We start from the raw sequence: 24,589 nt of genomic DNA on the forward strand, positions 1-24,589 counted from the left end.
TACCCAGGCATGGAGTAAGGTAACCCCTTTGTTGGAATAGGTAAATAGACTCAAATCTCTATCCAACGGTCAATTATATTCATGAACTCTGATCCCCTTCAATCCTCTTCTTATCTTTTTAAACTCATCCCTAAGTTTAGCAGATTCTTTCATTCCTTTTCGTGGCACACTAATCATCTCTAATGGAGAAAAGATACTTAGCAATGTAAATGTGGTTGCGTGAAGACAAGTTAAAAGAGAAAACAGCTCACTTCCGGTTGCCGTCCACGTCTCAAAAACGCGCGTGCTTAAGCTCCTTCGTTTTCACCAAGAGAAAATTAAGGATACGTCGCCTAGTCTAGTCCTTGAAATATGTTAAATTTAAGTTATTTTCAGATGTCACGAATAGGGAAGCCTGTTTCCCCAGAAATCCACAAAGTCAAAATAATTCAAAATGGCTTTTCGTGTGTAAGTACGGTATTGTTGACGAAAACGAAGAAGCAAGGAATTGAGTATTTCTTTAAATCTAAAGGTCTGCGGGATGAAGAATACGATGCGAAAGCCAAAATGAATATCCAACAGCCGCTATTACACAATGCCAGATAGTTATGACGTCATGACGTCAGTGGCTATTATTAAATTCCAGATAGCTATGACGTCATGCTTAATAGTCCCGGACTTCAGGGAAAACAGATTTCTGATCTCATAGAGCGTTTTCATATGACGTCACGGCGCCCATGTTGGTGTTTCAAAACAAAGAAATGTCGGTTATGATGGTGTACCAAACTAATCCTTAGGGAATTGAACTGTATTTTTGTGCAAATACTTTCTTTTGTTTCAGGAATCCAATATGGCTGCTGGTCACGTGAGTGAAAACGCTCCGTCATGACTTTTGCGAAATTCACATATCCCGGCCAACGCCCTACACTCCTTATCTTTACATCGTTTTCTTTTGTTTTCATCTATCAGCACCTAGACGCTTTCAAACGTTTTTTACGCTCTGGCGTCACCGCTTTTAAGGTTCTCTGGCTTGGTCTCTTGACACAACAACTGGGGCGTTTTCGAACGAATGCTTTTTCAGAAGTGACCACTTTTGAAACAGACAGTGACAGTTCTCAATAGTATTTGTTTTCTCCGCATTTTCAGGCATTGCAGTGAGGCTGATAGTTGGAAGCGCATCAAAAAGTGAACGTTTCCAAACGAAAACGCTTTCATGTCAATGGTGGGGCTTAAGTACATACGACTTAAACTAGGCGCACGGGCGAGCTCAGAGCTGAAAAGACGTCCTCGAATTTCAATGTGTTTGCATTTGCACATGGCGAGGGTTGTTCGTAGCAGGGTTAACTCTAATCCCGGTCTAAATATCCCCTGAACCTTTATAGGTTGTTATGGTACTCTAACCTACAATCCTGGAAATAATGTGTTGAAACTTTTTCCTTTTTCAAACTTCAGGACCATAACCCGAAAAGAAGACACAATACCCTCACCTCGCCCCACCCAATACAAAGAAGCGCAGCTACCCCAATCGTGTCTCAATATTTTTCTGTAAGAGTTACTTCAGCAAACAAAGTCTTTTTTAGATAAGAACAACGGATCGGAGCTAACAATATCTCAACAATTTTGCAAAGGATTGTAGCTGGTGAGGCGCTTACAATGTGTCAAGAACTGAAGTAAGCCGGTATGTATAGCTGAGGAGATGTTGTAGTTTAGTAGTAAAGGCACTAGAATCTTTTGCGACTATGGTTCTTTAACCTCCCACACAATGGGCCTTATTCGCGCTGCTGCCACATCGGCCATAGACAATATAATGCACCGATCAACTGGAAACTTCGACATCCTCCCCCCGGAGTGTTGAAGTTTCGATTTGATTGGCGCAAATTACTTCGTACTCCGAGCCTCGAGTTGAAATGTTTGGGAACTAGTTTCGTTGGGGCAAAACAAACGTTTTCAATCCCTCGGGACTCGGGCCGTCGAGTGATTAAGGGTCATTTGAATACGATGCACTAGCAAGTGACAGTAAGGACCAACCATTTTTAAGTGTAATTTTCCCCTCATTTAATTTATTCCAAGATCCTGGTTGTCTTTGGTATCGAGACATTCTTTTCCCCGCTTTGTAAGTACAAAATTCGGTGCCTCCTGTCTGGTTGTTTCATGTGAATATTTACTTACAGAACATTAACTGAGTGGAGTGCCGTTGAACTACCCTGTGAGCTAAGTGTACTTTCCACTGTGAACGAAGGATTTACATTTCTAGATGCTTTTAGAACAGAGTTAAAAAGCTAGATCGTTATTATCCGTCGTGTAACTAGGTGCTGCCTCATTCCTGGGCCAAGTTGTCACTAACACTTCACCCCTAATTTTCCTGCCAAGTAGCTGCAAACGTCCGTTGCAAAGAGAAGTTCAGGGAAATACTTAAAACCTACAGTCAAGTAATCAATGCTTCTTTCATGAACGTTTATAACGTTAAGCGTTGTTGCTTGAAATTTTTTCTTGCTTTTATCATGAAGCTGTGAAGTTCTTCCATGTGTCTCTTGCGCAATGTGTCGTAAATCTTCGAAATGTTTTGATGAAACGTTTCCACGGTTTCATCTATCTCTCTCTTCGTTTCACCGCAGCTACATGGTTCTACAACAAGAAACAAAGCCCCTAGGTTAATAAACTATCAGTAATCAAGTATTGGTCAGGTGCGTTCGATTCCTGTTTATAAAATAATTAGGACAGTACGTGCACTCTCATTGGTCAATAGCTGAGGTTATATGAGAGTATGGTAACACACATTTTGATTGGTTATGTACTGTCAGATGCCCGTTTTGATTGCCTTTTAGGAAATATGAGACGTTCGACCTTTCTTTCAGTCATTCAATGATCCAATTAAGATAGCCGCTGTGAGCCCCAGGGACTTAATTCTTTTTTATAAAATATAGTTATTTCTGGGTCAGCCTAATCCGTTATAACAGCTTCATAAAGGCGACAAAAAGGAGAAATTTTATAAATAGTTTTGAGTGGGTCCGATAGACAAAAAGTGACGAATTGCTTACTAACCTTTGCCTTTAATTTTGTCGACGAAACGCTTTAAAAAGAACTTTTGGTAGAGAAGCCCAAACAGCGTCGCAACCAGCAGCAGTCCAGCAGAAATCGTCATAGTAAGGAGGTAGTAGAGGCTACTGGGCTCAAAGAAATTAATGGAAGTCTCTTCGTCCTAACAAAAAAAGAAACATGCAAAAATATTTGTATGCAAATAGAATCGCTAAATTTGCTTTTAAACTCGGAAATGGCATTTCTCAATGGCGTCTTAAGGACTGTTGTTTTTTTAAATGACGTTTCAACAATCGGACAGTTCATTGTGACTAAAGTTCTGACAATCTGAGAGGATGTCATCCACCCGGAAAGTGAAAGTGTTGTCTGATTATCGTTTGGTAAGTGTGTGTGATTTTTTATTGACAAAACGAAAAGTGTTGTCCTTGGTTGTCGGTCAGGTGAGATAAACCGAGTTTCAATCGAGTGTCGTAAAACCAAAACCAAAGTATTTACTTTGGCCAATCAAAAAGGGCGGAGACAATCCAGTAAACCAATCAAAACTCGGAATAATTACAAGTGGCCTACGCAAAGCGCGGGAAAATGTGAACGCGCGAGCCACGATTGGTTTTGGTTTTACTTCTGGTTGGTTGAAAAGTTGGCGCGAGGACTTTGAGCCAATCACTGAGTGAAGTAATGCAAAACCAAAGCAATTCGCTAATTACTTTCGACACTCAATTGAAAACCCCTCTATGATGTTACCAGTCTTCAAGACTATAAGAACAGTGTTAGGTGCGTTTCGATTCTTCTTGCAAGTACAGGAATGGATAGAACTATTGTCAGTGGTTGTACTGTTGTCTGTACAACTACTGACAACAGTATGTACTGCTGTCAGTAGTTCTGCTCTAATTAAATAAATAAATAAATAAATAATGAATAAACCTCTCCCAGTTCAAACAATTGAAAAACAGGTACGTCCAGTTATATCGTAAGCAAATTAATAGATGATGTTGTCGACACTTCACAGACAAGACTTTCTGTTAGGGAGGGGCTTACTTAGTAGACTAGTAACGACTTGATTTCATCAACCATTATTGCCAAGCAGCCTCTTGTTACGACAATCGTACCGCATCTTGCGAATTAATTTGGCTATCAGTCAAAAAGAATCCTTGGGCAATTTAGCAGAAATATTTTTTCCTGTTGACTTAAGTGAGTAACTGATTTTCTCATAAGTACGTCAGTTTAAAACGAGTGGCTTTTCTAAGGAGAAGTCAGTGAAATATGAATGAAACTCACCTCAGAGGTCTCCGGTGGTTCCGCAACTTTTAAATAATTACTCTGAACGTTGTCCTCTGTAATTGATTTCTTCATCGTCGATGCCAACTTAACGCTGTCTCCCCGAAGTAATACGCCATGATAAATTTGTGCCTCGAGCAATTCACTGACTTCAAACAACGATTCGTTGAGCAAGTCTTTCCTCTTCACCGGAACGTACATATCCAGCAAAACTGAGCTAACGTTGCCACTTTGTAAAGCTTTCAACATTGAGCTGAGGTCAGGAAAACTGGAACCTAAGATGAATACAAAATATATAATGGGATTGTGAATCGCAATAAAGTGGGTTCCTGTGCATCTAAGGCGTCATAGCATTAGTTGACGAAAACAATGGGCTGTGAAAGATGGAGCATAACCCTTAAACAGTACGGGGTCAGTCTAGTATGAGGATCCAACGAAATTAAAGGTTATAGTGAGGTGAAGAATAACGGAATAAAATTAGTGAGCAGAAAACATACATTCCAAATCTACAATTCTTTTTCCAAAGGATGCAAGAGCTCAGACATCGTTCTAATGACCGTCTCTTGAAGCTGTTATCAGTTTATGGAAATGGAAATGGAAATGGAAATTGTTTACCCAAAGAGCGCTGAGGAACTCGTTCAACATGTGTCCGTGCATTCCGGATCGAAATGGAATTTGGCAGTGTTGGTTTTTGAGGAGAGGGCAAAACCGGAGTACACGGAGAAAAACCTCTCGGAGCAAGGAGAGAACCAATAATAAACTCAACCCACATATGACATCGGGACCGGGAATCGAACACGGGCCACATTGGCAGGAGGCGAGTGCTCTCACCACTGCGCCATCCCTACTCCCACATAACCATGTATGACAGATAGCCGACGATCTTTGACTTTGCTCTTCCTGTCTCACAATTAATAGGTCAGTTTCCTATTCTAATGGTTGGGTTGGATCGAGCATGGAATGGAGGCTAATGCGGGGGAATCTAATGCCTTGTCCAGCGGAACGAGGCTCTAGAATAATCCAAAACCGGAACTCAAAACTCTGGTTCCGGTTGCGCGTGCGTGAAGGGTCTTCTGACTATGCGTGGAAAGTCAAACTCATGCATAAACTCCGCCATTGCAAACAGTTTTTTTTCCGCGACGAGATTCGAGGGGTTCAATAGTTTCTGGTGCACAAAAATCCGCAAACAGTTTTTAAATTTTCCTACGAAAACTAACATCCGGTGAAATGACAGGAAAAAGAACCGTTTTTCAAATGCCAATCAAATATGTCCTTTTTTTGACTTAACCAGTCTCTCTATCTTTCCCGACCGCTGGTCAAAGGAAAGATGACTCTGGGAACGAGATTGGTAGCCTAGCAAGTTACTCTTGATGTGAAATCTGTCGACAATTAAACCATTCTCTGTTGAAATTATGGCAACAAATTTCACGAATCAAGAGGCAAGTGTGTTTCTGAGTGGGTATAAAGCTATACACTATAATTTTGCATCAACCAGTTTTGATAATTGGCCATTGCGGATAATCTTCGCCAACAATGATAAATTTTGTCAGTTGACAGTCTTACAAAGCGGAACTGAAAGTCAAGGGATGAGTTTGTGAAAAAAGAGTGCTGCTGAGTGGGTGGGGAGTGAAGAGTTCAAATTTGTTGAGACGTATAGCGGATCATCCCAGTTATGAACCTTACTTAAGCAGTACTGTGACCAAAATGACAGCCTGAAAAAGTTAGCCTTGGACGGAATTTGATCCCATGATCTCAGCGATACAGGTGCATTGCTCTACCAATTAAGCTATCAGGCAAAGAGGGAACTCAGAGTCATTTTGTGAGTTCGCAATTCACCCGTAGAGGATATGGTAATCGACCCCCAAAAAAACTCAAAAGCCTAACATGTAAAGTCTATGCCCCGAAATGATATTTCGAGAGTATACTAACCATCTTTCGATTGGAGTACGACTGGCACAAGAAATCCGTTCTGCGCACGCTCATTTGAAACAAATAGATCTCCAAATCCCATGCGCATGCTTGAACCTTGTTCTCTTGGTCGAACTCGAACTGCAATCTAAGGAAGCTAATCGCTTCCAAGTGTTAGCGTTAAGTTCTGATCTGTCTATCGCGCTTTATATTTTGAGGTCGGTTGAATTCGTTCCACAACAATGCGGTTAGGAGACTTACCGACAGTTATTTTGTCTCTGAATTTGTTGACTGCTAACAGGTATTCAGGAGAACTGGAAATCACTGCGACCTGAATGAAAAAAAATATATTTTAACAAACGAGTTGATCGAAGAAGCAGTGGTGGTTTATGTAAGCAACAATTCTCATGGATGACATATCCACCTTTCCAACAACGGAGACCTGAAGACCTGCGCATGGTATCTGAAATGAAAAACACTACCACCCTTGGTAGTTGTTTCAAAGTAACGCTCCTAGTGCCAACTTCGCTCCCTAATGCCAACAAAATCGCCAAGAACGCTGTGTATAGTTATAGACAGGCATAGAGCGAGTTTCAATCGAGTGTCGTAAAGCGAAAACCAAAGTATTTACTTTGGCCAATCAAAACGGACGGAGACAATCCAGTTAACCAATCAAAAATCGAAGTAATTACACGTGGCTGACACAAAGCCCGGGAAAATGTGCACGCGCGAGCCACGATTGGTTTTGGTTTCACTTCTGATTGGTTGAAAAAGTGGCGCGAGAACTTTGAACCAATCACTGAGTTAAGTGATGCAAACGAAAGCAATTCGCTGATTACTTTCGAAACTCAATTCAAAACCGCTGTAAGAATGCGCGGCAAATTGCATAAAAGATTTGTCATCACCTTGCCATCATCCGTCACAGAGTTAAGAGTAGAGCCCTTTCTAACGATCGTGAGAGTGAGTGTTGTCGTCAGCGATCCCATGAAAACGGCAAATATTACGAGTCCGATTAGGAACCAGGCCATGGCAAATATCTTTGCTGGAGCGGACTGGGGACAGCGGTCACCGTACCTGTCAGAATAAAAAACATGTCAATACATACAAAGGCGATGGGGTGGCCTGGAGGAGAGGGCTATGGATTTGCATGCGCACGCTGGTGTTCAAACTCCCGGGCAACCGCATGCAATCACTGGACCACGTCGCCTCACTTCTTTCTGCATAAGAAAATCCTGTTTGTAATCTGAAACCTACTTTTTGACATAGGATAGGGTACACGTCAACGTCGTTAATTGTCGTCAGCATTGTGCACCCAAGGGCAAGTAGTAAATGCATAAATGACCAATCATCAAGTGTGTGTGTTTATTTGAATTGTTACTTTTCAATTTGGCCATGTCTAAACTGGCGTTGCTACTTACAGAATGGCCATTTAAACTCAAATTATTATTCATGCCAAGCTCACCCAACTGTTGTCATGGAGATGAAAGACCACCAGAAGCCTTCAGCAGCACCCTTAAGAAAAGGGCGTGGGAAATGCTGTTCATTACAGTTAGAGTCCTAAAAGAAAAAAAAAAAGGAATTGTTGAATTCCCATGGAAAGTTGATTTAATATTTCCATTTTTAAAAGAACATTTTACTTGAAACCTCGTAAACGAGATTACTTATACTGAAAGTTAAGAGAAGGAAAGTCAAATTTACTGAAGTTCACACTCATCCAACCACAAAGAGTTTTCCTGCTAGCAGAGATTTTTTTTTATGCGTTCGCTGGGCTGACGAGTGCCATTGGTCGAATTACACTTTGATCCAACCGCCGTCCACAACCTTGGACGGCACTCTTCAAACCGCATGCCCCATGATATGTTTGCTGACTTTGACTTGAGCCCACTGTGTCTTGCGCATTCCTTTACAGTAATTCCGCTGTTGTTCAGTGAGCCCCCATAACATGTGAAGTATCAGGTGAGGATATTCGGTCGCTACGTAACTTCCGCGCATGTTTAACGAAGTGAGTTTCGATCCATGACAGAGGTGTCTTTTCCCCGCGCACTCGTCAGCCCAGACGACAACGCACAAAAAGGTACCTCTGCTAGCAGGGAAACAGAGTTATACGATCTTTTAGTCTTATTCCTCTGGTATGAGAACACTGAAAGGGACAAAGGTCAATTAATGTTTCTAATTGTTACATGTATTTTTTGACACGCCGGATGACCTCGCGTTTAACTCGCTATCACCAATTTCACAGCAGAACGACTATGAAAAATAAGAATTGGATTTTGGTTTTCGCATGATAGCGAGAATTAATCCCGAGGCTTGTGTTATCTGCCGAAGCCGAAGGCTGTTTTAAATGCGGGTTATAAACGGAAGATAGAAGAGATCATCGCACATATCTGGACAATTTGAGCAAAGGTGTCTTATAGACACCTGAACAATTTATGTGGCTTAATCTGCTTATAGTTAAAGTAATCTCCGACCGAGAGTTGTTTATAGAGAGGTTAAGCATGACGTTTACGCCAAGCGGCAAACGTCGGAGTGAAATTAGGGTTCTGCTAAAAATGTAAGAACCCGCTTGATATTAGCTCATTTCTGTCCTGTTAGTTCCATATATCAAGCAACTTATCAAAGGAACGAGACAAGTTAAAATGAGAGAATTTTCACGCTTTTATGACGAGCAGAAGCCTGCCGTTTCCCGTTTCCCGTTGGCCGTAAAGGTCGTGCTTCACCTCTCTTATCATTACTTGATCAAACTGCTGGTAGGCGTGTTTGGTGACTTCTAATTCACTTCTGAGTGCATAAAACCTATTGTTTGCAGATATGACGTCACTTCTTCATGTATAAAAACTATTGAATTCTAAAGAAACTGTGGTGCTGCGTCGGTGGGGAAGTAGTATACAAAAATTTGGTTTTATCAACGGAGTTGATAATGTAAATTGGCCACCGTACAGAGATTCCAAAAGCTGACGTTTCGAGCGTTAGCCCTTCGTCAGAGCGAAGAACCTCTGGCCAATTTACATTATCGGAGTTGATAATTTACATTATCGAATCCGTTGAAACCAAATTTTTGTATAAAAACTATTGCCTGTAGGTGTGACGTAACGTAAACAGATTCAGCAAAAATTAAATGCGTGCTTGTAGCCAATCAAAATTGTGATAGTGACACCGATGTATAAATGAATAACTGATAGACGTACCAGAAACCAAATGATAATTCCGGCCAGAAGCGCTGTTAACAGTGTGAACAAGAACATTGGCCAGGCACCAAATACAGAATCAGCACTGCGTTTTGTTAACAACTTAGCACTGTCGGAGCCTTTACGCCTAAAAACAACTACACCAGGGACAGATATAATGGGCACAAATTTCGTATAAGCGGTGTCACCGTAAGGCTTTGTCATCGTAACCGGAAACGAAATCATTGACTCAGTGGTCTCGTTGCTTCCTGAAGAGATTACTTTCGTAGTATCACCGTCTATGTTTCCTTTACAGCGTCTACAACTTCTCTTTACCAGGTCACTGATGGTTTTGGTTAGTGAGTTGTTTCCGGACGAATCTAGGACACTGGGAACTAAGGAGGCACTTACGTACTCCTTACATCGACACGTTTCTGAAAAAAAAGAATAGTTAGTGGTAAACAGACAGCTGGTATTCTCGATTTTCACATGACGTCACGGCCGCCATGTTGGAGCCCCGACCAAATCCTCCGGGAATTCAACTCTATTATTGTGGAAAAAACCGTTCGTAGTTATAAAGTTACAGGATAGTTCGACCCGTATCGTACAACGTCAACAAGACGGAATAATCGCGAAATACTTGCGACAGCGCTAAGTTACATTTTGGAGTGACTCTTTTGTTGATCTTGCCATTGTCTTTTCTCAAACTCCGTAATATCGCATGTGGAGTGACTTTGTTGGTTCTCGAGCTCTTCTCCGAAACGGGAGCCTTTCTCCTAGTACTTTGCAAGTTTTCTAATTAATATTTTCCAATATTCAAATGCAATCATTCTTCTCTTAATTGCCGGTTATTCCAAAAACTATCTTGTCATTGATTTTAAACAGATAAGTTCAGTTTTTTAACCCTTGATTAATGCTTAGTACCTCCAAAGACAGGTTCACTGCTTTTTCCGCTTCCATAAGACGTGATGGGCGCTACTTCGATCTTGTACATTGTGTACGAAGCCAATGATTTCAGAATAACTTCACTGGCATTAGCACCAACAACAACAGTCTTGGCTGATTTAGCCTCTGATTCTGTTATAAGTTCACCACCCTGTCGGAATACTTGATACTTTATACAATAACCACGCAAATGTGTTCCCAGAATGCCCTTTGTAGGGTGTTCCCAAGTGACTTTTATCGACGACAAACTTGTCTCCTTTGAAGCGGTTACCGTTGTCAGCGAGGTGATGTCGAAATCTAAAAAGAAACAATTATTGCTGACACGTGAACGTTTTTGAACTTCTGACATCACGTCCCAAAAAGATTAAAATGGCATTATCAAATTTAACGTGGAAACTAGACTTTGGTTAGGTCGATAACGAGGCCGTGCGGAGCTTGGCACTTGTACATAATTTAACAGCCAGGCTAACCTTTCCACTTCAATACTTCAATATTAGCGAACGCGACGTTTCTGAGCTACGAAAAGTAGCCAAAAGAGAACATATTGAATGCAAGGACAATAGTCTCGCAGATTTTGAAACTAATCGTCTTTAATAAAGAAACGATACTAAGCAATACAAATGTGGTAGTGTCAAGGCCAGTTAGAAAAGGAAAACAGCTCACTTCCCGTTGCCGTCTGTGGCTCGAAAATGTCGCGTGATTAAGCTCCCTAATGATGTCATCACCGACGCCGTCCAATCACCACCATCGCCGTTGTCATCGTCGTTGTAGTCAGTCGTCATCGTTTGCACTGTTATCATCATCAGTACCAAAAACAGCACCATACCCTAGCTGACAGCTGAAGGCAGTCAGTTCTCTCGAAGATTAATAGTCTCCATTCTTAATCTCGAGAACAAGAGAGAGACAGACTCTTACAGGAGCGTTGAAAGGAGTAACAGATCCACTTGTTTAAACGAATTTCGCCTCTATTAACGACTTCATTATCAAATGCTCGTCTGACCTGGCACGATACTATACTATACTATACTATACTATCATACTATGTTATACTATGCTATGCTATGCTATGCTATGCTACATATTTCTTAATTTTGTTAATTGCCCTTAGTATTTTAATTGTATCATCTCCATAGAGATATCGTGTAAATGTTATATAAAATCTTTCTCATTTCCGATACCTAGGTTTTAGTTTTCTTGATGTTTCTGCTTTATTTATTTCAGTTAACTTATTTTTTGTAAGCTTATTTACTTATTTCCTATGCGTTACCGTCCATAAAAAAGCATAAATTTTGTTAATATTTGTCAATAATCGTTATTCACCGCGATTAGCCTAATAGAGGTGAGTAACGATAATTGACAAATATTAACAAGGATTAAAGGGAAAGTTTCAACTGACTTACCCACGCTGACTTCAACGCAATCCGTCAATTTTCCAAGACCAGCTTTGGTAACAGCAGCTATTTTAAAACAAGAGTCGACCGAGAAATTTGCTCTTTTAAGATTGAGAGACAAATAAGACGGTCCTACGAAGAGAAAAATATTGGACTCCTGAACCTGAATTGCATACTTCGTAAGTTTTCCATTCATGCTGTCTGGAGAAACTGGGCCCCAGGATAAAAGGACGTTATCGAGATCGATGGCTGCGGAAGGACTGGTAGGAGCTGCTGACGGGACTGAAAATTCAAGGCAAAGTAGATTAGTATAACTCAGTGTTGTACCCCATTCAAATCTCTCGGGGTTAAGATTCTTTGTGTATGCATTTGCATGATAATGTAGCATTCACATTTAACTAATATGGATATACTTGAAACAAAAAGTTTTATTTCCAAAGGATTTGAATCGGTTACAACATTGAGTTACCCGACAATAAAGTATTTTCACATGACGTCATGGCGGCCATCTTGGAAAAGTGAAACAAAGGAACAACAGCCATGTTGGAGGAGTGAAATATTCTTTTGGGAATTGAACTCTATTTTTATGAAAATTCTCCCTTTTGTTTCAGTATGCTGGTCACGTGAGCGAAAATGGTCTCAAAAGTGTGCACGTAACATAACATAACATAACATACAACTTTATTCACACTGTAGGGATAACAAAAGATACAAATAAATAAAGCAATGGAAATATATTTTTCATAAATAATATGGGTCAATGATTTTCGCGGGTGCTATTGTCTTTTCAAGTTAAGAAGTCAAACCGGGTTCGAATGATTGTCAATGAACAAAAAGCCGTTATGTCGCTAGCTATGAGAAAAAACATACAACCGAGAGAAGATAAACGTAATTTTAATTAGGTGACTTCCCTGGGAAAACGTGTTTGGAATTGTCTTTAGTTGTGCGAAAGAGTGGATAAATCACTATGTGGGGGTATTCTCCGCGTGATGTTGCTATATACAATGTCAAGTACGATATACCTTTTGAATAAAAGAGACCAGGGGCCCGTTTCTCGAACGTGCCGAAACTTTACGGGCCATTTTCGGGTGCCAAAATTCCTCAAGAACGGAGAGGAATTAAATAATGAAAATTTAGTCATTTTGCGTTTTGCTACCTTGAAAACATGTTAAAAGATCGGCTTTCCAAAACAAGTAGTTGGCAATTTCACAGATGGCTTTTCGGGCCCGAATCGTTTTCGGGACTTTCGAGAAACGGGCCCCAGATCCGGAAAGGTATGACTGCAAGAATTCCCTTTCGAGCTTCTTCTTTTTTTTTCTTCAAAAATCATTTTGATTTTGAAGAGGAGCGTCCTTAATTTATGCCAATTTTCTTACCTCCTTCATCAGTTGATGCCATCACACATTCACTAAGCTCTCCTTCTCCTACCCGTGTGAACGCTACCACTTGCACACAGTAATTAGTGTAAACCAACAGGTTAGTCAGATTCACTGACAACACTGAAGACGAAACATTGACGCTCCTGTTTGTTTTGGATTGTGATATGTCCACATAAAAAACCTTGTAACCTATGATGACACCATTTTCGTGACCTGGGGGAACAGGTTTCCAACTCACAGATAGAGATGTATTTCCCGCAGTTTGCACTGTGAGGTTAGCCGGAGGAGACCTGGGGACTGATAAAGTGAGAATCTCCTTGAGAAAGTCGGTGGAATTTCATATGGAATTAGTTTTATTGACGTTAGTTTTAATGAGCACACTCGAATAACTGATTCATGACTTTCCGATTTGTAGCACGGGTAATTAACAGTAAACCTGAAAAAAAAAAAAAACAGAGTCGCGAAACTAAGCATTTAAACAACAATCTGGGACAAATCCAGTTCAGACATAAGTTGATCCTTGTCCACTTTGTCAGGTGCAACTCTTTAATATTGCTAGTCGCTTAAACTGAACAGATATTTCCTTGAACTTAGCAGCTCGCTCTCCATGTCAAGAACAATGTTGTATTTGGGAGGGGGAAGGGGGAGGGGGGGTGGGGTGGAGGTTTACGCAACTGGGCCATGTGAGCGCTTGCCTGACTGACATCGCAAATGACAAACATGTCATGATGATCGTCAGGTTTTCCTCTATAATTGTGTATTCATCTAGGATAATACTGCCATTGAATTGGCGACAGCCAACTAATACTGCGTTTATTTGAACAAATTTTCTTGTCCTTGCTTAGCAAAAATAACCATGCCTATTAAGCTTAATAGGCCATTTCTGCCTCCTTTTCAAAGCGAGTCTATACGCGAAGTTTGTGCGATGGGAATTAGCTCTACTTTACATATGAATGAAAACTAATTTTTATGAGAAAAACTTCGCACCTAGACTCGCTTTGAAGATGAGGCAGACATGAACGCTTCCTTACCATCCTCTCCAGTCACAGTGGTCACGCAATCACTCTTGATTCCATCACCTTGGCTGGTAAACGCTAGTGCTTCAATGCAATAGTTCGTATACACTAACAGGTCCTTCAATTCTACAGAAGATATGTTAGCACCAACCGTGACATTCAACTTCGGCTGAGTGTTCGCTGCGTCAAAATACAACACCCTGAACCCAGTTACCACTCCATTCTCGTACCCTGTAGGGACTGGATTCCATCTGACTGTTATTGAGGTTGAGGAGGAAGCTTGAGCCGTTATTTCAGCTGGAGGTCGATCGGGTACTAATAAGCACGAATAATAAAGTTTAAAGCACCAAACTCGGGTCTTCTCTTGCCTTCATGCAAGGGAAAGGCGTAGATTACAATAGATGATTTCCTCTTTGGGTAAATATCGCTTTGTGTCGCAAAACTAGTGATGCAGAAGGTCTAGTAACTCACTGAAATAAAACCGCATTTAGCTGCTTTGTTCGGACCATCCGCAAACTCGACTATGTTGATTTCCCTACAGATTTGCAAGACCTTTTTTTTTTTACGAAAACATACGATTCTGCATACCCTGTAAATGCACGACTATACAGTGTATGTGACACAGAAGTTGTAAAACTATTTTTTGTAGTTAGTTACTTCGTGACAAGTCTCTAGACACGAACACGTACCCACCGGGGAGCTATCTTTGGCTAAGTAACATTCAAATCATTTCCTTGAGATTATAAAGTAAAATACCTATGAACTAGCCTGGTAGAACATAGCGCGTTTTCATGTAAAGTATTTTTTAACGAAATATTTACCATCTTCCAGCGTCATAACAGTCGTGGAAATTCCAAAAGGTCCAGCGCCAAAAGTAGTGATCAGCTGCGCTGACAGACAATACTTCGTGTAAGCTTCTAGCCCCGTCAAGATCGCTGTAGCATTTCCAGGGCCAAAAGTCACGTTTGTCATGTACCCAGTATCTCTGAGGTCTAATATACTCTGAATACTTTCTTCTACCTTCTGGTAATGCACAATGTACATAATCACTTTGTGCAAGGCATAGTATAGTCGTGGGGGACTAAGTTGGAACTGAATGGCAGAACTGCTGGTAGCCTGAGCGAGAAGAATTGTGGGTGCCATAGTTGGCGCTGCAATTTGCCAAAAAACTTAGTTAATAACTAGTATCTAAGCTTGAAATTATGAAGTTCACGAAAACTGTGTGTAATAAAGAAACGAAACGAATCTAAACGAAGATACAGACAACAACGAACCTATCAGAATCTAACAAAAGATGATGAAATATATGGCTTGACAAAAGAAAACACCGCTTCCCATTTGGTCATCGACGTTAAGTCCTGTTGGACCGGCGCCTGTCTGCGAATTGCTCATTCTTTCCGCATTAGGGAGTCAGACTGACTTAGCGGATATTATCCGCGCTCTCCACCTCTGCGATCGAATGTAGGCTGAGTTTCAGTCGATCTCAGTCTGACTCCGGTTTTCGCCTTCATAGTTGGGAGCTTAAGCACGCGCGGTTTTGAGACGCGGACGGCAACCGGAAGTGAGCTGTTTTCCCTTTTAACTTGTGTTCAAGCAACCACATTTACATTGCTAAGAATCTTTTCTCCATTAGAGATGATTAGTATAAAAATCCGGAAATAAGCTGTTTTCCCTTTTAACTTGTCTTCGCAAAACCACATTTAGATTGGTAAGTATCTTTTCTTCATTAGAGATGATTAGTATAAAAATCTGGGAGACACCACTGCCCTGCCACGCGATAGGTTCTCTTCCGCTTGCATCAGCGTTTCAAAAATACGCGTGCTCAAGCTCCTAAATGATCGACCGCAGCTGGTTACATCTGCCCGCCAACCGCATCGTCAGTGGTTACGTTGTTCGTAGATGTAGACATAGTTCATACAGATAGACTGGTTATGAAAACCCGAAAACTTCAAAAGAAAGGACAATGACATCGCGCATCACGTTAACTTGACCGTGACCATGGTCATTAATGGAAACTTTTTGTTTGGCTTTCTTTCGTGGTTTGTGCATCGTCAGGGCCAAAAAGTTAATGTGTTACCCTCGTTAAATAAAGAAAAATGCCGAGTTTCCTAACCATCTCCATATAATAACTATGATGTAGATGGGTTTGCGTTCAACTGGTATTCTGGGGAAAAAAAACCGTCACCGGTCGGCTACGTCATTCCTTAGTGGTGCATCCCCTCCTTCCCCCTCCCTCCCCCTCCTAAGAAAAATCCTGGATCCGCCCCTGCAAAGAATGGTTAACTTCTCTTTCGTCTGAATATGAGTTAGACTATTGAATATTGCGCTATTTAGCTAGTCGATTTCACTGAGTTAAGAGCGGGCTTGAGGAATAAAAACCGGAAGGGAAAGAAAATGACAAACAAATGCGAAACAAGAAGAGACAGCTTGATAAGTTGCTACCTGGAAATGGACTCGCATGAGTTCCGTAGACCTCCACTCTCAGGACCGGGTAATCGTGCCATTCGTCCGGAAGAAAGCGGACAAACTGAGCCACCACACCGCTATTCAGGTCATTCTTAGTAACTCGATACGGAAGGACGTTACCAGAAAATTTCTGAAAACCAAAGTTTAAAGTTGTGACTGGAAAGAAGTCCTTTTAGTCGTGGAGAGTCAGCTGTACTCAAAACAGCTTCTTACTCGCACCACGATAATTACTTTATCAACCGATTCTTCAAGAGGATTTCGTATCGAGCCCAAAAGAGAGCCTGCAAATTATTGATGCATGTTTTATTGATTTGCTGCCTTATTTAAAATACTCGGGCTGTTGAGTTGCTACTTCAGGCATCCATTAGTTGTCCGTATCACATGTTACGAGGATTTCATAACGAGCCCAAAAGAAGGTCTGCCAGAGAGGTCACTTGCATAGTTTAATAATCGAGCAAATTACTGACCTATGGTTTATCGATTTGCTGCTTTAGGCTTTTGATTGGCTACTTCAGGCATCCCATCTTTTAGTGCTCTTCATCTAAGTGCGCTGCTTACTAGTATAAATAAAGCCTCTACCTTTTCATAATCTGTCCACTCAATCCCATTCATGGAGAGCTGTAAGGTATATCGTATGACGTTCTGAAGCCTCCCGTGAATGACAGGATTACCCTGAGTAGCAACCGCGCAGACGTAGTACGCAACTCCCAAGTCAATTTGTAAAAAAGAATTCTTTATCACTGATGGACGCCAGCCATCATATGCACCCAGTCGAGCAGCCCATGGAGGTCTTTGAGGATGGTGCGATGATGCTGTAAAGTTCATATCAGGAATGAACTCAGTCTCAATTCCGATGGCATCTTCTCCACACAAAGAGCTGTTGGAGGAAAACCCTGAAAAGTAAATTCAAAGGGAAATGCTTAAAACGAATTGAAACGGCCGGCGTTGCTGCGTGAGTAGGGAACGAGACAGTTATTAGTTTATAATAGCTTTTACGACGTAATTTCATGAGATCTAAACCTACGTCCTCTGAGTCAGATTTTTAGAGGAGGAAAAATGAGAGAATCACGACGCAAATCTGCAGATTCAAAAGCTTGCTTTTTGAGATCCGTAGGGATTAAAGATAATAGTTGAAAATATTGCAAAAATCTAACCTTGAGGTTGAACTTTTTTTGAAAATCATGAAGAGAAATAAAATTCCCTTCCGAATTTAAAAGATCATGAATAAGTATTATATTGCTGTCGAACCATGATTTCCAAAACACTAAATTGCCGTCAGTTGTAATATTTTGATTCCACAGGATAAATTTACTATTTTTATCCTGAAGACTATTTTTTCTCACATATTTAAAATATTCTAGGAGTTCTCGATAAAAGCAGGGCAGATTTTGAGCAGTTTTTGTAACATTTTAATTACAGTTAAGAAGAAATGCCAGACTTCCATGTTTATTAATATAGTAGTTTGGAATAGCCTTCCATGTATCCTTTGTTCCACTTAAGCTAAACGCAATGAGTGGATCATGGTCCTAGTAGTTGAGAGTGGCTGGTAGATCACCTGCCTGTTCACTTTATTTTTCTTGCTTTTCCACAACTGAAAGAATATATATGGCCTTGGGTGTTCTTAATCATTGATTCTGGAACGGTGAGCATGGATGCTGAAAATATTAACTAGAAAATACCAATTGTTTTTGCAAGCAGAGCTCTGCCGTAAAGTGTAAGGTCTCGCGACAAACACAGGTTCAATTTGGTTTTCATTTTACGAATCTTTTTAAAGACATTTTCTTCATTATTTTTCTCCTCGTTATAAGAGAGATATGCATAGGCACTAAAGTTTGTTATCAACTGGGCGTCCCCTCGATAATGTCGATTAGTCAGCAAGAAGACGCTCAAACTTGTTATAATTTATAAGTGCCAGATCTTGGAATTGGAGAACGAAAACGACCGCGATAACAAGGTTTTGAAGCTAAGAACGCAAGTTAGAAATTGGAATATTCAACTTCCAAAATCTAATCCGAATTTGTTCCCAGAAAAAGCCAGAAAAAGATGCATGCAAATCTAATAAGACTAATAAGACTTGCTTTGCTTTGCTTTGCGAGTCACAAGTTAACACTAAAAAAGCGGACCCGTCATTTGAGGTGGCATAGATCACTTCTCAGTGTTGGATAGGAAACGGTAAATGGTGTTGCAAAGGAAAATAGTAAATTCTGAGCGAGTTCACAGAATATTACTTTTACGAGGCTTCCCTTTCCAGTGGAGACTTTCTACGCATCCTCACAAGGAATTGATTATTGTTGACGCACCTCTTCGTTTGCAAATGTATGGCTTCAGTAACGCGCAGTTCACAGCTCCCCATTTTCCAGTACCACTTGCCTTCTTCACTACACAAGCAGTACCACCTGAAACAGCCCCTGTGCTGTTTTCTCGCCAGTTTGTAAAGCCAACATTATCCCCGTTGCTCCAGAAAGGAAAGCGATTTACAAGAGCGCCATTTTCTTGGAGACCGATGAAAGCTTCGTAGACTGTTGATTTGTTGATTGAACTGATCTTCTTCACTCGAAAGTATGTAAACGAGTTCTGAATTTCTATCGAGACAGTCAATCTCGGCCTCGGTCCAGTTTTTGGTTGGGTCGTTGACGAGAAGGTAGCAATCGCTGTTGAACTGGATCCATCCCTGGAGGCAGGCTACAGTTTAAAAGACAACAAACATGTGACCTGTTCTACAATCATAAGAAAAATGTGACATGTGTCCTCTGGTTTGCAGTGACTCAAGGAGGATATTCAAAGAAACTGTGATGCTGCATTGGCGAGAACTAATGCACTAGAATTTAATAACAATAATAATAATAATAATAATAATAATAATAATAACAATAATCATAACAATAATAGTCATAAATAATAATAATAACAATAATAATAATAATAATAATAATAATAATAATAGGGGAGATGTCGTTGACGTCACCTATTGTCATTAATGTGCCAAACAGAGACTCAATGGCTATCAAAACAAAGGGTCATGTTCCTGGGGTTGGCAAATTTGAATAAAAAAGCAATGTTTGTAAACAAATATCTTCCCTATAATAACCGTGATAATTGAAACTTATATTGCGCGCTTTCCATGCAATGATGAAGTGCGCATTGCAAGATCATAAAAATTAGCAATATGGAACTAACAAGTGCAAAAATGTAACCTTAATGCCTAATTTAAAAATGTAAAAACCCTAATGTAGTCAATAAAATTCAACGTGAAAAAAATTTCAGTGTAAATATTTAAAACCATCTCTTAAAGAAGGTGTCTTAAACAGACGCTTAAAAGTCTCTAATCTGGACCAATTGCTTAGTTCTGCTGGTAGTGTATTCCACAATAAAGGCGCTACCGTACTCCAAACTGGTAAAAAACTGATTTCGGATTGGCATCTCAAATGAAAACAAAATGGAAACTGAGCTCGCAGTCGTCATCAAGATATAAAAAACGATTGATGGCACTTACCCACTAGTGAATCATTTTATGCAAGCAATTAGTTACCGGTCAATACTGTGTAACCACGGCTAATATCATTACTGCATGTCATTTTAATCGACTAACAAAACTATCAATAAACGACTTTCAAAAACACCACAATACTCTTTGTTTGCCTTCCTTTCGCATAAGCATTGTTTCCAGTTTCTCTTGGGACTTACAAAGAACTTTACGGGATTTTTTTTAAAGTGGCCTATAGAACATTTCCAACCAACCTATAAGAACACCAATAACAACAGAGAAGTATGCGACTTCCGGTGGACGAACAAAAGAGAGTAGTGAGAGGGATCTTTTGTTTTCGTCCACCAACATGGCGGTGATGACGTCACGTGAAAACCCTTCCATTACCTTCAACAGTAGTTGCTTCGGAGCAGCTGCTGATCTCACCATCACCATTTCCATTGTAAGCAAGAACCCATACACAATACGTCTGATTTTTTACCAAACCAGAAATCTTGTAACTAGTGATGTTTTTGTCCACTTTTATCGTCACATTCGTTTGATTTAAGTCCGCCAGTGGATGATAGATGATTTTGAATCCTATCATGTCGACAGGTAACAGATAAAACGCAGGTTTTTCCCAAAAGATGCTAAACGAGTGCATTCCTATGCTATGAACCGCAATGCTTGGCACCAGAGGAGGTGTTTTTTCTGAAACAAATTAAAGAAATAAAGTAAGTAGTGAAAACCCCAAGACAAGTGAAAACAGTTTTCGTCTTAGGAAACTGAAGATCCAAGGAAGTTAAAAAATGAGGTCACAGATCTTTTACAACAAAGTCCAGAAAATACCACAGTACGGTGTGGAAAAAATGTTGTTCCAAAGACCATTTTACAGTTCTGTGCTCATCAGTTACCAGGCCTTTGAATAAAAGCGAGTCTGGAGTTGACCTTGCTTTGATACACACCTCATTGCTTTTCTTATGTAAATCATGTTGTAGTTATGCTAACAAGATTCTAGTTACATAAGAAAAGCAGTGAGCTTTGTATCAAAGGAAGGTCAACTCCAGCCTCACTTTTATTCAAAGTCCTGGTAACTGAATGCAGAACTGTAAAATGGTCTATTTTTGCCAATTTCTGGATTTAAATTAACCACCATTTAGGCAACTGACATCACACGTCTACTGTTTTTATTGTTAAGAGTATGCTTCGAATGAGACCATTGGAAAACCTTGTGAAAGTATTTGGCGCACAACAAATTTCAAACCACACCAAATTATGGTTGTATAGACTTACCGCTATCCACACTGAAAAGAGTTCTACCATAAAGCTCGACGCGCATGCACGCGTTTCCAAACCAATCCGTTGGCCAAATGCGAACATATTGGGCATATACTGTCTGAAAAAAGACGTGCTTTTGAACTTTCTCTGTATCGTTGTTCCCTTGAAAGTGCTAAAACACAAAATAACACACAGAAAAATCAGTTAGAATTAACGTGTACAGTACACAAGAAAACCAACAAACATAAAGTGCTGGGAATCAACTTAAAGCAAATCAATTAAATTAAAACAGCAGAGTAACCGCGGAGTAAAATCTCCCGGAGCAAAGTGGAAAACCAAAAAAACTCAGCCCACGTATGGTGTCGAGTCTGGACTGATCCATCGAAGTGCTACATCGCTAAAAGGCAAATGCCATGTTCATGTGTAGCAAATCGTTCAAGTTGAACGCGAGTGCATTTTGTGATTCATGGGCAAGCTAAGCTTTGGATGTACCGTCTCACACAAAAAGTAGGATCTTAGGAATTTCACTACGGGAAAATTAAACAGTACATGCTGCTCCGAATAACCATAAGGGCTAATGAAAATAGAGCAGCACGACAGGAGCGCATGAGTAGGAGCTTGCCTCTCCTATACAAACCCTATGAGTCAACCTTTGCTTGTATCTTTCCACTTTTAGAACGACGCGAGATCTTCGGGTCTGCACGTACTGTTTAGAATGGCCAATCAGAATAAAGTTATTGTGGAACAAAGACAAAAGTAGCAAGAACAATGTCTGCAAATTGTGCAAATTGATGTAAATTGTTGTAAATGTGAGTTTCCTCCTAAGGATTAGTTCTAAAAATAGAAAGATGGGCGCAAAGGTTGACTCAAGGATATAAAGCATTGGGAGGCTCCTAGTCATAGGCTCCTGGCACCAGTAATGTTTTGAAAGTACTCAAAATTCCGAGTGCAATCAATGAGAACTCTGTGCGGCCCCCGACAGCACAAGGGTCACTCGAGAATTGAGTTAAACCAGAAACCCACAAGGGTTGAAACGTGTAACGGCCCCTTGTGTGCTGGGAAACAAGCTTCTGAATATGCAATTTGCTAAGTACCATATTTGGAACAACAAGAGAGAAGGGGTTCCAAATATGGTGCATAGCACTGAAACATTCAACTAATCAGTTCGCACTGAATATTCGGAAGCTGTGAAAGCGCGTTACACGTTTCAACCCTTATGGGTTTCTGGTTAAACGCATAACGTGTGCTCAAGAAAATAATTGAAAAACGAACGTTAAAAAAGAAGTGTCTTGATTGTTTTGAGCTTTTTTTTTTGTTACACAAGGACAAAAATCGCACCAGCCTTTTTCAACCAACAAAGTTAAGATCTTCTTCGAATGAAGTCACCGCCAGACCCCACTGAAATGTTACTCTTCAAACGCCCTCTTCAAAAGCATATAGACCAAGAAAAGGTATTCACATACCAGGGCACCAGCTGAGCTGCGATAAAAATCCCAATTGACGCCATCAAATGAAAACTCCAGTTCGAACTCTTTGACGAATGAAGGGAAGGTACTTTCATTTCTCCCCTGAATTCCAATCGCACATATGAGATGGGTAGCATTCGTGTTAACCTGGAGATAGGAGTCAGAAGACTCTGACAAATTTTTGCACCAGGACGATTGATGATTTAAGCGAGCGTTAAAAGGTTCGTATCCGTTGATATGTGAACTGGAGGTGATAAGAACGTTCCCAATAACTCCGTTTTCCATACCAATGGCAGTTTTATCACATGGCACGATCCCTGAAGGAAATAAGAGAAACGTTCTTTTTGTGCATGCTTATCCCAACTGGTCGAAAGCAAATCAGTTAGTTGTATTTGCAAGCAGCGCCGTTTAGCTCATTTGGCGCCGCTTTCACTTGTTCAAATGCACAAAAACGTTTTTATGTTCTTTAGAAGACGCATGTTGATTTAAAACAACAGTAAAAATAAGTTTTTGTTGTCATGGAAAGAACATACCAATGCCTTTCACATGGTCAGCCGTGAGACAAAAAACCGCAATTTTCCTACATATTTGTTCATTTAGGAAGCAGTGTGGCTCAGTGGTTAGCAAGCTTGCCTTGAGATCTAGTTCAAGAACCGTTCTGACCACTCGTTGAACTTGATCTAGGTAGTCCCTGGTGCAACTTCTCAGGCTTCACTTTAAAATAGCCAACTGGTTTGCCTCAGGCCAGTTGGGATTCTTAAAATTGTTGTTCTGTTCGTTTCATTGGTCTTGAAAAGCCACTATGAAGTTGGGAGGGTGGTCAAATGAGTATGTATGTATGTATGTATTAAAGGCCCAAATTCGTCCAAGATTCATTGCGCACCGTGACGTTTTTTCGTGTACCACGAAATTTCCCAAATAGCTGACATATTGTTTCCCGCGTGATTCGCCTAAGTGCATGCATTCAACCTATTAGATCACTCATTTGAACAAGCCGTCATTTGAAGACAAAAAACGACCGCAATAACTTTTGGGCGAATGAGGGCCTTTAAACTCATTTGTCGACACTCTCACCCTTCCAGGAAAAGAACCATCAAAATATGTATGCCAACAAATTTATCTCAGAAATGTAGATTATTTTCAGATGAGCTTTAAAACTAGTAACGATACAGTGCCCCTATATGAAAACCAACCTTTCATTTTACAGACGTAGAACTGATTTTGACTGCAGTAAACGTTGTTCCATTCTCCTGTACCTATTCTGAGCACCACGCATTTTTCAAATTTAAAATTTGGCTCTCCCAAGGCCCAAAATGAGAACGCAAATGAGGCTCCATCACTCCATTTAAAATCAAGACCACTGTCCCTGCTGTTAAGTCCAATCCAAATTTGAACTGTGGCTGTCAAACCCTTAATGAAATTATTTTCATCAGCGGAGGATATTGAGGCTAGATCAGCCCTTGATTCTAGGCAATCGTCTCTTGCTTTGCTCCAATTGAATAAAGTATGAGATACTTTATAACAGTGGTCGCCATACTGACTCCATCCTTCCAAACATTCTGCATGAAAAGATATATTACGATCAGTGCTTGTCTGCAAGACCAGTAAGGGGGACGGAGGGGGGGAGGGGGAGGGAGGGGTTTGTAGGAGCAAGGTACACCGCAGTGGTGAAAACAATAGGGATCTTTAGATCGGAGGACGAGGACGACTAAGAGTACTTAAATAAGAGTACGAATTTTCCGTTCTGAGCACGCGCACTTCGAAAAATGTCGGCCTTCAAACCTTATCATGCGCATGCTCAGTACGGAAAACGCGTACTCGTA

At 40.5% G+C, this 24,589-nt stretch overlaps 1 protein-coding gene across 1 annotated transcript; it reads right to left on the reverse strand.

Moving 5' to 3' along the window:
- Positions 1–2,018: 2,018 nt before the first annotated feature.
- On the reverse strand, positions 2,019–24,077 carry LOC138022824 (uncharacterized). The gene is made up of 19 exons (XM_068869790.1): positions 23,960–24,077; positions 22,764–23,083; positions 21,316–21,472; positions 20,431–20,733; positions 18,860–19,241; positions 17,139–17,452; positions 16,536–16,689; positions 14,915–15,244; positions 14,109–14,408; positions 13,075–13,374; positions 11,708–11,980; positions 10,287–10,604; positions 9,384–9,796; positions 7,661–7,755; positions 7,104–7,272; positions 6,460–6,529; positions 4,291–4,565; positions 3,022–3,178; positions 2,019–2,604 (listed from the first exon to the last, which is right to left on the reverse strand). The coding sequence occupies exons 4-19, from the start codon at positions 20,482–20,484 to the stop codon at positions 2,435–2,437; spliced, it is 3,774 nt and encodes a 1,257-aa protein (XP_068725891.1). The 5' UTR covers positions 20,485–20,733; positions 21,316–21,472; positions 22,764–23,083; positions 23,960–24,077; the 3' UTR covers positions 2,019–2,434.
- Between the last annotated feature and the right edge of the window lie 512 nt (positions 24,078–24,589).

Source organism: Montipora capricornis, chromosome 11, assembly GCF_036669925.1.
Source record: "Montipora capricornis isolate CH-2021 chromosome 11, ASM3666992v2, whole genome shotgun sequence".
NCBI lineage: Eukaryota > Metazoa > Cnidaria > Anthozoa > Scleractinia > Acroporidae > Montipora > Montipora capricornis.